The sequence below is a fragment of the Megalobrama amblycephala genome, linkage group LG4, assembly GCF_018812025.1.
Source record: "Megalobrama amblycephala isolate DHTTF-2021 linkage group LG4, ASM1881202v1, whole genome shotgun sequence".
Lineage (NCBI taxonomy): Eukaryota > Metazoa > Chordata > Actinopteri > Cypriniformes > Xenocyprididae > Megalobrama > Megalobrama amblycephala.
Window position 1 is genome coordinate 47723716 of NC_063047.1, and position 17315 is coordinate 47741030.

Below are 17315 nucleotides of genomic sequence, written 5' to 3' on the forward strand. Positions count from 1 at the left end.
TTTGATCCAGATCAAAACCAAGATTGGATTACATGATCTAATCTGATCTCAGAAGCTTTTTATTTTCTTTTGAACAACCCATTTTCAAGATTTGAGCCAATCCGATAATCAAAATTCTTTTGAACAGCTGGGCCTTAGTGATTACACAAGGAGATGTTAGACAGAATGACAAAAATTGCAATGAAAGTGGATGGTCACCATCTATATTTTGCTGTAGAGCTGATCTTTCCCAGCAGTTTTTTATTGCTTAACAAACAAGCATGAAAGTTATAAAGACATTTATATAGGCCTATCAGCTGTTACATCGCAAGGTACAAAGGAAGAGCACGAGCTGAACTCATAGTAGACGATAGCTGAAGGTTGCTCTGCTGTTACACAAAGTATCTGTTATTCAGTTACAGACGACTGCACAAATCGTGCAAACTATTGAAAACATTATAAACTGTTACCTAGAAGTAAACAACTGTAGTTTAGACATAAGTCAGCCGCGACGCTGAGAATATAGTTACCTTTATGGAAAAATCCACTATTGTCTTGAGATACAATGTGATACTAATATTCTCAGTTCGTGCAATCACGCATGTCTGCGAAACTCATTTATATTAATGTATGCTCCGCCTTCGGAAACCAAAAATCTCAGAAACCAAAAATCTCCTAACACCGGTCAATTTAACGGCCCAATGAAAAACAATGAAAACCAGGACATTTTCATCACAAAAAACAACCAGGACGGCCAGGAGAGGACGTGAAAACAGGACATGTCCTGGGAAAACAGGACGTTTGGTCACCCTAGCTAACATCTCATTGTGTGATCACCAAGGCCCATTCTGCATAACATCTATTTTTGTGCAACACTGAAAGACAAAAAGTTATACACGTTATAATAATTTGAGGTGAACTATCCCTTTAAATTATATACATTACTGGAAGCACAAAAGTGTTCTTAAAATATTTAATGGCTTAATTTTCTTTTTTTGTAAGATATTTATCACAAAACTACTAATTAACACTTTATTCCAATTGCCCACATTCTACTAACTACTTTGCAACTACATGTCAACGACTGGTCATTAGAGTATTAGTAGACGGTCTGCTTAATATCTGCTAAACACTTTATTTTGATGCTCCACCAACAGACATTCTACTGACTATAAGTAACTTTACAACTACATATCAACTTCTTACCCTAACCTAACAGTCTAATTCAGTCTACTAATACTCTAATGAGAGTTAGTTGATATGTATTTGTAAATGTCTAAAGTGGAGCATCAAAATAAAGTCTAACTATTAACTGATATCTCACTCAGTACTGACAGTTCCTCACCATTTTCAACCAGCAACAACTCTATGTGTGGAGTACAAACCAAAAGGGTAGAAGAAGAACCTGCAAAACCAGGTTGTTGGGCCTGCATAACTAAAGGAAAAAATGCAGCCTTTTAACATCACATGATTTTTTTTGGTAATGTGAAAAGTATTATTACTATTGTATTTACTTTTAATTTGCTTATAAACTTACACATTTACCTCCATGACAGAAATATATATTATTCAGCTTATTTGGTGGAACTGTTCAAAATGCTATAGTGACCGGGAAAACTGACAACCAAAATGCTATTGACTACAAGTTAGTATTGACAGAGGTGAAAAAGAAAAGATAATGAAACTGGAAGAACTTGTCAAGCCACTTACAATAGACCTTAAAAAAAAAAAAAAAAAACTAACCATATATATTTGGCAAGCAAAGGTTGAGTAATACAGACTAGACAGAGATACAAACTTTTGTGACCTCAAGAGTTTGATATTTAACAGCCAGAACAGAAGATATTTTCCTTCTCAATATGCAAATAAATAAATAATCAGTGAGTGAATCATACTTTTTTTTAATTCTGTTTTCTGTTTAATCCCTTTAAAGGTTCCTAATTATGAATATATGCCTAATACTGCAATATATTGCCATGCCTTCAGATTTTTTTTTTTTTTTTTTTTTTTTACTAGGAAGATAAACATCAGTCTGTCCATTTAAACTTTTTAATCAGTGTATGATTATTATCGATGTGATTTGTGTGTGATTATATATATATATATATATATATATATATATATATATATATATATATACACACACACACACACACACACACAAAGAACAATCTATGGCATTTATGCAAGGGTCACTACAATCTATTGCATTTTACTTTGATATACAATTTACATCGCCCCATTTATTTGTACTCTGACGGGGCATACAAGCATCACAAATCATATAAGCCTGTCAGAGAGTCCATGAGGAAGTCAAGAACGAACAATAATCACTGCAAACAGAATAACATATGTTAAGATCACGCGCTGGATCTGGCGTTCTGATCGTTTTGCAGGTACAGTAACGTAGTTGTATGGACAGGTTCACCGAGTCCCCGGATGACATTATGTCAGACACAAACTGGTCTTGTCAGTTGTTTGAAAGCCTTTTGTTTCGTTTTAGCAAGTTTATCACTTCAGCGAGAATCGTTCAAAAAAAGTACACCTGTATGTTTTAGCGGCCGATATTTCTGGAAATACGCCATTTCTGCAATAGTGTAGATGAGAAGTGCCTACGCAAGCTGTGTTTGTGATCGTGCATCCTCAATCATGGTTCGAGTGTGCATCATATTATGTCGTAAAATGTAGCCAGTGCTAGCACTATATCCACATAGGAACGCTAACCATTAGCATCGTAACAAGATATCAAGTGTTCAGAGGTTGCCATACCTGCTGTTTTTCGAAATGCTCTCTCTCGGCTCCTAAAATAGTTTCCGTCCTTTTGCTTTTAACCCGCGAAGGCACCTGTCGTATTGAATTCATCCTTTTTGGAGCTCTCGGGTTTTGTGGTTAACCAATAGTTCCCTATCGTGTTATGCTCCAAGTATCCGTCGTTTGACAATCCAGCGTGAGCTTTATGTTCTTGCGTGTTATCAGGAACACCGCGACGCTAAGTAGGACATGGAGGAAAAACCTGTTCTGGCTTCGAGGCTTGCCGGTTTGAGTCGCACTACAGCATTGCTGTGGGAGGAGTAATAATTGCGCGTTTTATTAACGCCTAAATTCACATTTAGTCACAAGAGTTCACATATATAATGTGATGATTCGTCAGAGGTGCCACCTTTACGTCATACGCGTTATATACGGTACACAGCACGACTGAAACTTACATTCAGCCGTTCCTGTTTAGAAGACATTAGGGTTCCTATACAGGTCTGTTTATGAGTTATTAGAAAGTCAGTATTAATAAGGAAAATAAGAGTTTATCATCAAAGTCATAACATTTATTGCAAAAATAAGTATGCTGGGCTACTTCCAAAAAGTTAGGACCAGGAAAATAGTCAGAGCTGGCAAAAGCTAAGAAGAGTAACTACTTTAAAATCACCCTAAAAATCAGAATTTACAATTCCCTTTTTTATGGAATATTATAGTGTAAATGATTTATCCATGCACATCATTATATATTTTCTTAAAATCATGTGCACTCCTAATCTTCAATCAAAACAACTTTCCTTCCTACTCACAGTGACATCTCTTTTCTTATCTGATGACATTTTTCCACATGAGGGCGGGACAAACAGGCCCACATACATTGATTTACTTGTTAGAATTATGTCATTGAACTGTGTAAATATGTGTGTAAAAAAGACAGATTATCATTTTTTTTTTTTTTTTTTTGAGTGTAAATTGCGGAATATATAAATGGCTTAAAATAAAATAAATAAATGAATTTTCAACAATATCTATATGGGCTGATTTCAAAACACTGCTTTGTGAAGCTTCTGAGCTTTATGAATCTTTTGTTTCGAATTAGTGATTTGGATCTCCAAACGGCTAAACTGCTGAAATCACATGACTTTGGTGCTCCGATTCACTGATTCGATTCGTAAAGCTCCGAAGCAGTGTTTTGAAATTGGCCCATATAGATATAGTTAGAAAGTATTTATTTTGTTTTTTTGGCGCACAAAAAGTTTTCTTGTTGCTTTATAGTATTAAGATAGAACCACTGTACTCACATGAACTGATTTAAATATGTTTTTAGTACCTTTATGGCTCTTGAGAGTTTGAATGGCTTTGCTCTCAATGCAGGCCTCACTGAGCCATCGGATTTCATCAACAATATCTTAATTTGTGTTCTGAAGATGAATGAAGGTCTTACGGGTGTGGAACGGCATGAGGGTGAGTAATAAATGACATTTTCATTTCTGCATGAACTAACCCTTTAACTACTACTGTATGTAATAACATTTAAATTAGCCATGATGTTATGCATTTATTATATAGCATACATACATGTTTTTAAATTGTTCTTATATTTAAAAAAAAACTACCTGCATGTAAGTGTATTTCTCTGATTATATCTATAATTACAATGTTGACCCTTCCCTTACACCTTAAAGGGATAGTTCACCCAGAAATGAAAATTATCCTATGATTTTACTTACCCTCAAGCCATCTCAGGTGTATATGACTATCTTCTTTCAGACGAACAGAATCAGATATATTTAAAAATATCCTTGCTCCTCCCAGCTTTAGAATGGTAGTGATACATAGTGATTAATAAAGGCCTTCTGAAGTGAAGCAATGGGTTTTTGTAAGAAAAATATCCACATTTAAAACTTTATAAAGTAAAATAACTAGCTTCCGGCTGAACGCAACGATTTGCGGTGGAAGAGTAACCCCTGACCCGACGTATGATGTAATAACAAACTTGGAAGCACAGAGGATAGAGCAAAACAAAACACCGGTCACAAATTAGAAGTCTAAAACGAGAAATTTTAAGAGAAATGTCGAAGGATTTCGATATGAGAGAAGAGGAGCTTGAGTTTGTTGCACAGCCTTATTTGTTTGAACTGCGAGAGGCGTCTAAATTTATGATACTCCCAAATCCTGTGTCATACATCAAGTCTGAAAGAAGATAGTCTTGTACACCTAAGGTGGCTTGAGGGTGAGTAAATTATGGGATAATTTTCATTTTTGGGTGAAATATCCCTTTAACCCACCCTTAAACCTACCCATGTTATCCTAAGATAAAGCAAAATTAAATGTCACCCAAAAAATGTGATGCTAATCCAATAAGCAAACTGTAATGTTCTCTTTCATTCAACAAAATCTTCATGTGTAATTAAAGTCGGCCTGCAATTCCATCTCCTGATTAGAACTTAAAGATATACTAGATTCAGGTGTATACACGTCTTTATGGGAATATAAGGAACTGATAGAATAAAGTTCAAAGTACTACTAAAGCAGCAGTGAGCAGTTAGAATCAACAGAATGAGATCTTTCTTGGACATTCTCAAAAGATTACAAGACATTTTTTTCTGGAAAGTAAATGGAATGAACGTTTTCACAATTATTAGTCACAAGGGAGTGTGGAGTGATGTTGTGCATCTTACATTCCTCACAGTATTCTATCGAACAACTATTAAAAATATAACTGGCATCTGGTTATGGTAACTGTTGCTCACGTTAAACTGTAAACATGCACTAAATCATAACACCTCTATTGACTAGATTCATGAGCAATGTCAAAAATGCAGTCATTTCATCAACTTACCAGCAAGTGTGCTTGAGAAACACTGAAATGAATGGGCTTCAATGCAGTGTTTGGAACTATTGGTTGCCCAACAATGCATTACTTCCGCATTCTTCATTTCCTATGGTAGTCTATGGGAGTGCCGGCACTCTGTTGTCAACGGCTCTGGTCCAAAGTCCTGACAGTGATACGTGATGAGCTACATGGTCCATGCTTGCTCCTTGCTATATTAACAGTTCCATATTATTGAAAAAATTGAATAGTAATTTTTATTTGTAAATCAGATGTCTACATACAAAATGGTGTTAATATTCACAAAACATGAGTACTGAAATACTATTAAGTAACAATATACAAATGTAAAATAAGCAAGCAGATAACATTTTACTTGCGCAGTCTTGCAATTAGTGAAAGTATGTATTACTGTCCACAGATTACAAATGATTCTTAATCTCATGCCGATGTTCGAGTACCCCTAGATTCAAGTGCCTTTTCCAAAAATTCCTGAAGGAAAAAAGATAAATCAAATTAAATGAGAACCTTAGCAGATTATATTCAACCACAATAAACATTCACAACAAATGAAAAGCAAATACATTTAAAAAAGAAGAATAATAAATATTTTAAGAGGCTTTACCCTGACAGGATCAGAGAGAGTGTTGCTCACAGGTGCTGTTTGTCCTCCTTTCATCTCTCTGTATTTCAGATATTCTTGGGCAAAGGAAACTGCCTCCTCTTCACTATTCAGAGGGGAAAAAGGACAGTGAAAGACAATTCTGTTATTCAACTTTGTGTTAGAAACACAAATTAACTTGTTTTACTTACAAAGATTAGGAACACCCATCTAATAAAAACGGTAACTTCTGGACCTCTAGCGTTTGCATTTACATTACATTTAGTCATTTAGCAGACTCTTTTCTCCAAATCAATAGTAGACGCAATCAAATCAGCATGAGTACAACAGTATGTAAGTTTTTTTTTTTTTTTTTTTTTTTTTTTTGAAGCATAAAATGGCAAGTTACTTGTAATTACATGAGTTACAGTGGATATATATATATATATATATATATATAAAAAAAAATTTATTCGTATTAGTGCTGTCAATCGATTAAAAATGTTTTTCATATTTTTATATTGTAATAATTTCAGTTACTCTTCAAATTAATGTAAAAACAACTTTAAGATAGTATATTTTAAATATTTGTTTAATGCCATATTTTTATGAATGAAGGCCAGTATCACTGATAATAATACTGGTACTGATACTTATACTGGTCTCTATGAAATTGATTTCTTTAAAAACATTAATTATGGACATTCAACATTACAGTACAAGTAAAAGCTATCAATTTCAACATTAGGCTTTAAAAAATAACTTTTAATTTAAGTGAACTTAAAACAATCTTCACACAAACCCGTAATAATAAATGTCATATTTACCTGTGGCCTTCCTTCCTTTCCTGCCTTTACATATAAAGAAACTGAATAAAGCTATCAAACACTTTACATTCTTCACTGCGTAAATTATAAATTAAATATAGATTAATCCTTATTAAAGCTACAAGCGTCTCTGTTACCTTTGTTCTTTGATGAACATTAATGACAGACATCACAGCAACTGGTTTATTAGGCTGCTGTCACTTTAAGAGCTGCTGCTGCCAAACATGATGCGGCTCTCATTTTCTCACAACTCTTTAAGTTCATTTAAGCCGTTATTTAACTCATTTAAGTCTGCTCTTATGAGGATACTTGACAAAACAGACATTTCGGCATAATTCTGTGTTATTGTTCAAGCGTGAAAGAGAACTGGATACTGGCGCCCGTGTTTCTTTTTTATTTACTTCTCATCTATGCATTTATGCTGTGTTTTTGTGGATATTTTGTATTTTTTTTTACCTATTTACTGCACAATTACTTAACCATGTCATAAACTGGCTTATGAAAAATTTATTTTTAATGAAAAATCACTTTAATGATGAACTTAATTAAATCTAAATTGTATTTGGACATTGCTCTATGTGTTAGGGATAGAATACTACCATCTACAGGTTTGTGGAAAAACTTTAGGAATTATAGTTAAAGAAAGAAAGTGCAATGACCACATATATCCAAAAGAGGTCAATAGGGACTCAATTCATTTTTCTTAATGCTTCAACTCTCACAACTTTATGATATAATTTGTGAACATGCTTGTTCCATGTTGCCTTTGTGCTCTAGTATTAGTCCTGCATTTATGTATGTAAATTTTTCAGATTTATGCCAGTTTTGATGATTTTATTTGATTTTAATTTCTATAAAAATGCTCTCTGTTGCAGTCACACATGTGTGTGGTTGTTTGTGTGTGTGTATGAGATACAAAGTTCATTCCAATTTGTGTTTATGGTCAAGGACTAGACCTTTATTTACATGTAAAATTTTTCAGATTTATGCCAGTTTTGTTGATTTTATTTGCCAATTTCTATAAAAATGCTCTATGTTGCAGTCACACACATGTGTGTGTTTGTATGTGTGAATGAGAAAGAAAGTTTGTTCCACTTTGTGTTTATGGTCTAGGACCAGACCTTTATTTAAATGTGGATCATTTCAGATTTATTTTTTTTATTTTGACAAATGAAATGAAAAAAAAAAAAAAAAAGTAAAATTTTTTTAATTTTCCCATTCATTTTCAATGTGGGGTCAATCTGACCCCGAGGGACTAAAACGGTGTTTTTTTGTTTGTTTGTTTTTTACACACTTTTAGAACAACCAAATCAAGCCCAGATTTTGTTGTGCATGTTTAGATAGATTATTTAGGAAAAGACACAGAGTCTCATGCCCCTGAGATGAAGGGAACACTTTTTAAAAACGAAGGAAACTGTCAGCGGGGTCAGATTGACCCCAGGGACCCATTAAGGGTTAAATGTAATAAATACACCTCTTTAGCTATTGTCAGGTGCCAGTGACTATCCCTCCACGTGCCATAGGTTGCCGACCCCGATTTAAAGTTTATTACAAAGAAATGTATAAAGCAAAAGGGAAGGAGGATGCTAAGAATGTATAATATACTAAAGACTGTTACTTTAAAAGAGCAAATGATCCTCATTAGTTGAGAGAAAATTCTCTGACATCAGAGAACTTCAGTATTAATATTACTGTAACATTGTTGCAGTGTTCGTCTTGATACTTCCCGATCACTCTGCCACTGTTTATTTTGCAATACTGACTGGCTGACTGTATATTATTCCTTGTAACTCTGTTATGTAGAACAGCTTCACCAGTACAAAAAAAAAAAAAAATCAAAATAATATAAATAAATAAATCAAATGCTGTTTAACTTCACAAACTGATGAAGTGAATCAGAGGGAAATGTATGAAATTCCATGTATAATCAACTAACCCATTCTGCCCCACAAGGCAGTTCAGCAGCTCCTGCACTACTTCAGGATGACCCTTTGAGATCAAGTGCCTCTTCAAATGAGTGAAGTGTTTGGTCTTCATCAACGTCTGAGACTTGCCATTTCGACAAAGGAATGTGAACACTGTGTCTCTGATCTACAGTAAATAAAAATTAAGTAAAATATACAACAAATCAAGGACTGAGAAAAGATTTGTGTAACAATAAGAGAAGGAATAACCTGTGAAGGAATGCCGGCTAACTCTCCGGTGGTCATGCTTTCCTCTATCTGATCCAGAATGAGGGTAGGGTTACAGGACAGCAGGAAGCTCTAATGTATAAAACACACAAAAAAAAACCTTTTAGTACAAACTGAAAATCAAACTCAATATTCAGATCACAGATAAAAAAAAAAAAAAAAAATCACGTCATTTTAAGGTGACGTAGTTACACGTTACATGTACTTTCTTACATGTACTATTTTCAAAAGCAAATGGTACATTAGCAAAACTAATCTCATAACAGATGATCAAAAATGTACTTTTTAATACGCCATAGACACTAGTGACAGTGATCATTGGCGACAGGATGTTAGCGTGTCCAGTGACACGAAAAAGTTGAGAAATGTTTAACTTTATGCAAATGAAGAGCGACTTTCGGGAACGACAAACAATAGCAGTGAAGACTGTGTCAGTGGAGTGGAGCTTCCCACTATAGGGGAAGAAGGGGTAGGATGCCACTATTACCCTGGCCCATCATCCCCTATAGTGAATGTGAACCTACCTGAATTTGTGGTTCCTTCTTTTTGGCACAAGGTATGAGCAAGAGTGTGCCCAAAGAGAAGGCCTGCAGATTGAACTGAGAAAACCGCTTGGCAATGGCAACCAGATCCAAAGTGAATAAAAATGGACATCTAAAAAACAAAAACAGAAATGGATTTATTTGAGAAAATATAGAAGACACAGCAGAAAATAAATAATAAAATCAAAGATATAATTTAATTTATTAAATAGCAGGACAGTGTTGACAAAGTACTCTGTGTAAGTTTTTCTGTGGAGTGGCAGAGCGAGAGTATGCGCTTATAAATTGAAAAGTAAGACAATGGCTTGTTTATCCATTATATTTGAATAATTTCTAATCTTTGAATAATTGAATAATTTTTTACAATTATTAAACTGCAAGTTTTCCAGCAAAAAATAAATAAATAAATAAAATTGCAATATTTTTAGTTTTCAAATGGAATTTACAGACAGTGAAAGAGTAACACAGGCAGAGCAGATTTACATGATCACCTCAACAATAACGGAAAGCAGGAAGGAAATTTATCGGGGTTTGCCCGTTTTGCCCCCAAAAATTTAAGATATGGGTGCAAAAAATGCCCATGTATAAGTTCTTGTTCTTATAACATATGGTTTGTTATGTATTCAAGCGGTACTTCACATTGGCAAAATGGGCTTTCAGTAAAACTTGCCATCCAAGGCCACTTACACCAGTCTGCTATAGACAGGCTTGACCAAATACTGCCTTGCTTTAGTAGGAAATACTTCTTTGCAAACTTTTAGTCATAATGGTGTCGACTATTTTTCCCAGGTGCAAGAATGTGAAGAATAAACATTTAGTGGGGTTATTTTCAGTTTCCAGTGAAGGATCCAGAGTGTTTTAGGCAGTGGCAAATGGCAGCAAAGAATCGTAAATACAGAGAGAAGGTTGCGATTGAAAATATGAAAAACCTCTGTGTTTGTTCGTTGTCATCCAGTTTGAAATGTTGACTACAGTGTTTTAGGCCAAACACAGGGGAAAATTTGAAAAACTGCCTTTCAGTCAGTTAAATAGGAAGAAGAGGGAACAGAGAGTACCTTCTGTCCAACCCCCCAAAGCCAAACGCCGTCACGTACAGGTAAGAAAGCTATTGCCATAGTATTCCATTATTACAATATGAGTAGAGAAAGTACAATAAAAATTCTTAGTGATACGAAAGCCCTGGAGCTGTCTTTTTAATTCTGACTTTTATAGCTTATATTAAAGCTTTTATATATTTTTTTAATATATTTTTTAAAGCTTTTATATTTATAAATAATTCTCAACATTTTTGAAAAGATAGTTGGCACACACGTTTTCATTTTAATTAATGAAATAATGTTTAATCAATTAATTTTTCAATTTAAACTTCATTTAAATAATGAATTTTCATTTATTTTAATTTTTTATCATTAATTTTAATTAACTGGAACTCATAAATGAAAAAAAAAAAAAAAATCCCTTAATCCATATAATCAACTTCACTAATAAACTATTGCTTACAATACATTAGCCACACCCTAAGCTCATGCTTTCTGTTTTGATCAAACTGTCCCTTGGACTGAAGACTTACTTTAGAAGCAGGACAAATGTCTTATACATAACATCATGCTGTCGAGGGCTGAGAGGAAGAGAAGCTGTAAAATGACCATACAGACAAACAGTTAAAAGCATTTAAGTAATAGAAATTTTCCTGTAATGTTGCAAATTTTAAAGTATGTCCCTTTTTACCTGTCAAGAAAGGGGCTTGAATCACGCTCCGCCATATTCTGGAAAGACTTTGCCCCTGCAGGGAGGGGAAAAAAAAAGGTAGTTGTAAGTTAAATTGACCTAAATCATAAATGTCAAAGAAACTACCTGTGGAGGAGTCCAATTCAGCAATGATTTAAAGGGGTCATGACTTGCATTTTTTTTCTATTTTATGTTTCCTGAGGTGTAATTACAATGTTGATTTTTTTTTTTTTTTTTTCTCAAAATCTGTGATAATTTAGAAATAAAAAAGCCATTTTACCCCCCTGATTTAAATATTTCACATAAAAGGGTGTGTTTCCTTTAAGGCTTCAATATAAGGCCCAGTGCTATGATTGGGTAACATCTTTAAATATATGAAACAAGTATTACATGTGCCTTGAGGTAAAAGTAAACACATTGTGAAACTTGTTCTGAAGTGATGCAAGCATTAGAAGCTACGGCTCATGCAAGAAATTAGCTTCACAACACACTTATGTTATGTCACACACACATTGTTTCACTTCAGAAGACATTGATTCATCCACTTGGTTCATATGGATTAGCATCACGATGACTGTGCTTTTTAGAGCATCGACATTTGGGGAGCCATTCACTTGCATTATGTGGACTTACAGAGATGCATTATATTTCAAAAACATCTTTGTGTGTTCATCTGAAGAAAGTAAGTGATATAACATCTGGTATGGATTGAGGGTGAGAGAATGATGTAAAATATATATATATATTTCTTGAGTAGACTGTCTCAGACAGTGTGTTGGCTTTCAGTTCAAAGAACTCTCTTAAAACTAAAATCTGCTATCTCTAAGGTTTGTGAAAGTTATACATGCTTTTATTTCATTCTTTTTGGACTACTGCAAGCCATTAGTCAGCTCTCTCTATCTCACAGTTTGCACTAAATGCTGCTGCAAGGCTTGTACCAAGACGCAGACCATTTTACACTTGTGCTGACCACTTTACACTTTACATTTACAAATGACGAAATATAGTTTCCAATACAATAAAATATGCTGTTATTTATATTTAAATTTAGTTCTATTGTCAGTGTTAAGCATGTTGTGGCCCACAAGAAACAATATTTTAGTTTGGCCCTTGCTTTAAAATGAGTCTGATACCCCTGATCTAAATAAAAACAAAGGTTAGGAAAATGATCACCTCTAAAAGGCTGGGCACTGCTATGAGAGCTTCAAGAACCTTCTGCAAGTAGCTTGTCTATAGAAGAAAAAGAAGAAACATTTTCTGAATAGACAACAGCAATGAACACAAGGAGGCAGCAATGTACCATCCACCTAAACAAACATCACATGAATGTGTTAAAGGGATAGTTCACCCAAAAATGACAATTCTGTCATCATTTACTCACCCTTACGTTGTTCCAAACCTGTATGAGTTTCTTTCTTCTGTTGAACACCGAAGAAGATATTTTGAAGAATGTTAGTAACCAGACAGTTAATGGTAGCCATTAACTTCCATAGTATTTTTTCCTACTATGGAAGCCAGTGGCTACCGTCAACTGTCTGGTTCCCAACATTCTTCAAAATATCTTCTTCTGTGAAGAAAAACTCATACAGGTTTGGAACAACATAAGGGTGAGTAAATGACAATTTTCATTTTTGGGTGAACTTACCCTTTAAATCCAGCCAGCTTCAGGTATACTGATCAAACCCAGTAAAAAAGTATGACTAATTTAAATAAAGACAGGATTCATAGTTTTCACACGCCCAATCGTCTTAGGTTTTACAAATATCAATCAACTGTAATTTTCCATCATTCCCATTGTTTCAGGAAGCAGTGTTTGTGCACAAGTACACAAAATGACTCTAACTAATGACTACAACAGCTTTAAAATGAGAGTAATGTACATGTGACTTACCATATTGAAAGACATAAGTTTTTGCAAGACACTGTTCCACAGCTGCAAATCATAAACCTCGTACTCCAAACAAAGATCGGCCACAAGACGGACAGCCTGGAAAGAAATAGCAACATATAACATCTATATAAACATCTTTAAATGCTCAAGCACTGCATGGCTGTTCACACCAAGACGAATGTTCAGTTGATTTCAGAATGTGATTTCTATTTGAATGGATTCTGGTGCTCAAGCATCATTATTTAATTTCTATGATCAATGTTGAAAACTGTTATTTATTTCTGTGGAATACATTTTTTCCAGAGGTTTTTTGGTAAATAGAAAGTTATAAAAACAGCATTTATTTGAAATAGAAAACATTATAATTGATCAATTTGATGTATCCTTGCTGAATAAAAGTATTCATTTCTTAAAAAGAACCAAACAGAAACAAAAAAAATCTTACTGATACCATACTTTTGGTTTCCCCCACCACTTCTCATCATCCCACACTTTTTTATAAAACTGTAGTAGTAAGAACCAACAGAACTTGACTGTTGAAATGAGGAGTTTCAATATTAGTTTCAATATCTACCTGAGGTTCGTTGTTGTGGTTCTTCCATAAACCCTTGATCATGCCTTCTTTCGGGCTGCTGATGAACATTTCCAAGGTATAGGGAATGTTCAGGGCCTCCATCTGGGCAAGATACATGTAACACTTCAAATAATATCTGTGAAAACATCAATACATGCTCATTAATGCTGCAAATTCATCAATCTTGATTAAAATAAATGGCAAAAACATTAACACTTGGACATATAAAATGGTTACAGTTCCATTCTTACTTAAAACTGCACACAAACAAGTGAAAGAAAATTATAATTAACAGAATATTCTTGATGCTGCTCACTTGATTTTGCTACTTGGCTGATTGGAAAGTGCTTCCAAAGTGACAGCATCTGCTAAGTGAGTGAGACAGATCAAAGCACGACTACGATGTTCAAAGGTCAAACGAAGGCCCGATCCTCCCAGGGGCTGAAAAGATAAACAAATGTTAAGCATTTCAGACTTTTACTTTCCTGGCAAACATATACTCCACTAATAACTTTATGACAGGAAAGTAAATGGTGTATAATGTGTAACACATTACGGATTTCTTTATTTTCAAAACATTCAAAATGTTGTTTCAACATGCAAGTCATTCTTGCAATCTGACAAAACATTTTCTATGCCATGTCTGGAATATAAAGTTATCTTTGTGACAAAGATATTGTTTTGCATATTCAAGTTTGCTTCTATTTTTACCAAAATGCTACAGCAAAAAATTAGAAAGTTCTATAACTTTTTGCTATTTTATATTTATAGATCTAACAGATCATTTAATGTAAGTTTACAAAAAAAAAAAAAAAAAAAAACTGTTAGATGTACAGTTTTTGTAAGTGGAAAAATAACACGTCATCTTATAAATTATAGTGAAAAACTGATAAATTGATATCCCCATAATTCTCTGTGTGACACTCAACGTTTGTTTGTTTGTTTTTTTCCATTTAAATAGTTATGTTTCCTCTCAGTCTTTTGTTATCAGTTATGTACATTAGGGTTTTATGACACATTTTATTATGTTAAATAAATGTTTATTGCATCATTTAGTGTCATCTGTGTTACCATGATGTGGTTTGTATTCATTTGTATGACACTATACAAACATCTATACATTAGTTTTTACCTCAGCATGTGGAAAATATACTCGTGATGAACTTTATTTATGTGGCTTTTTCTTTACCACATCTTTGCATGGTGGTTGTCAGTACAAAAGGTACAAAAAGTTGGTGTATTAACATTACATCAGTTCATTAAACATTTTTTTTTTTACTGATTATTTTTATGGTAAAGTTCTGGCCAACCAGTATGGCCTTTCTGGTGATGCTGGATGAGAAAGGAAAATGGTTAAGCTAGTTCATGATCCTGGTGGGAACATCCAAAACACTGCACTAGTAACCAGCTATGCTTATCTTTTCAGCAGGAATGCTATAATGCGATCTGTGTTCTACCATACAAACGGTTTAGTGGTTTAGTAATTCCAGCTGCTCATTCAAAAAGATAAAACATGCACTCGTATAAAAAAGATAAAACATGCACTCGTGTAAACATTTTCAACATGTGATATAAACAACAAAGTAATCGTTGTTATATAATCCATCAACAGTAGATCATAACCAGTCACAAAAACAACTGAATTTAATAATCCAGTTCTAAATCACAAATACAAATGAGTTCCATTTACTTTTGACAACACATGGTTTGCGTCTGGGCTAGTTCACATAAAACACTTTGTACAATACATTTTTATTATTAATAATTTAATGAATGACTAAATTGTATGAAAAAATAAATTATAATTTCCCCATTCGATTTATTTATGCATTTATAATTTATTTTATGCAAAATACATATTTATTTATCATTCACATTTGCTCATTTATTTATTTCAAAGTTTTGGTCCTCTATAAGATTCTAACCTAATTTTATTTTGCTTTTGAAAACCGAAGAATCATGAACTGAATTGTGTGTACCCAAAGACTTGCAATGATGTAAACTTGGCGGGTGCAAATCCCCCCCTAAGTCACACAATCCTAGAACAGTTCCTGGCGCCTCAGGCTTCTGTTGAAGGTGAAAAGTCCTACTTACCCAGGTTTGTGCCGTCAAGATGGGACTGAGCAAACGAGCACTTATATCCATGGGGTGCATCTGCAGCAAATAAACAACTCTGCCATATAAAGAGAAGGACATGAAGAGAAACCAGGAAAGAGAAAGAGAAAAACTTCAACAAGACTTCCAACCATGTTATAGAAACATGTTTAATCCACTTGGTAATGTTTCATATTATATGGCAAAATAATAAAACACTTTAATTTTTAGGATTCTGTATTAGTACCTCATGAGATCAGGGTCATCATTTATATCTGCCACATAGTCCTGAATTATGTCCTACAGCAAAGGAGGTACGAGTTTAAGTCTCGTCTAATAATGCATCGTTATACGAAGTATGTTTACATGCACAGATATAATCAAGATACAGAGGGGATTTGCTGTACTACTATAGCAAATAATAGTGTTTGTCTTTCAAAAGACTGGAGAATTTGCAGTGTGTGATATATTTTACATACCTTGCCATTAGACTGCCCTGTTTGGCACAACCACTTCTCCAAAAGAATGTTCCGGATCTTCTGAAGATCTACACTGTTGATGGAGGCAATATCCTTGGCCACACTGTGAATGTCTGTCCAGTTAAAGAAAAAAGGGGCTAAATCCAAATAGAAATGTCCCTCTCTCTATCTATATGTAGAAACGTCTATATATTAGGGGTGTAACGGTACGCAAACATGACGGTTCGGTACGTACCTCGGTATTGGGTTTGGTACAGCAGGAGGGAGAAAACTAAACAATTTTTTTTCCCTTCTTTTTGTTTAAACAGTGGTTTATTGAACAAATTGTGTCCCTCTCTTTAAAATTAATTCAATTATAATGAACTTTTTTTTTTTTTTAAAGGACAGCTAAAAACTACAGAGAGCCCTTTCTTACACATTATTATAATATTAAAGATTACAATTAACAACAGAGCCCACACTATTAAATTCAGTTGCTATATAATAATCAACACTCAAATAATAATAAAAAAACACATAAATTGCACATAAGGCAGGTTTTTGCATTAACTTCTAAATCTAATTATAAAATTATTCATTTTTATTCACAATTCAATTCTGAAATATGATCATTTACACAGTTACTGTCATAAATAGCTTTCATGACAAATTTATTTAAACATTAAATAATTATGACATTACTAACATGTAAAGTAAATATAATAAATATATAAGCTAATATTATATAGTGCATATTTTTTTTGGGAAAAAACGCTCCCCTCTACAGTTAATTTCTCTAGTGAACTAACATACTGTGGACACTAAATGACTTGCCTGAGGTA

The 17315-nt window shown here is 33.8% G+C and overlaps 2 protein-coding genes across 2 annotated transcripts in view; both read right to left on the reverse strand.

Annotated features, from left to right (window-relative positions):
- Window positions 1-3156, reverse strand: part of hip1rb (huntingtin interacting protein 1 related b) — a 60399-nt gene extending 57243 nt beyond the window's left edge. The window contains exon 1 of the mRNA XM_048189666.1: window positions 2749-3156. Within this exon, the coding sequence (XP_048045623.1) occupies window positions 2749-2841 (93 nt within the window). The 5' untranslated portion in view covers window positions 2842-3156. The remainder of the gene's footprint in view (window positions 1-2748) is intronic.
- A 2649-nt stretch (window positions 3157-5805) lies between these two features.
- The window catches only part of kntc1 (kinetochore associated 1), a 59261-nt gene continuing 47751 nt past the window's right edge, over window positions 5806-17315 (reverse strand). Inside the window, 14 exon segments of the mRNA XM_048189665.1 lie at window positions 5806-6058; window positions 6192-6294; window positions 8931-9085; window positions 9169-9258; window positions 9711-9840; window positions 11299-11362; window positions 11457-11511; window positions 12630-12686; window positions 13348-13443; window positions 13922-14057; window positions 14238-14362; window positions 16016-16094; window positions 16263-16315; window positions 16495-16607. Coding sequence (XP_048045622.1) covers window positions 6008-6058; window positions 6192-6294; window positions 8931-9085; window positions 9169-9258; window positions 9711-9840; window positions 11299-11362; window positions 11457-11511; window positions 12630-12686; window positions 13348-13443; window positions 13922-14057; window positions 14238-14362; window positions 16016-16094; window positions 16263-16315; window positions 16495-16607 — 1307 coding nt within the window. The 3' untranslated portion in view covers window positions 5806-6007.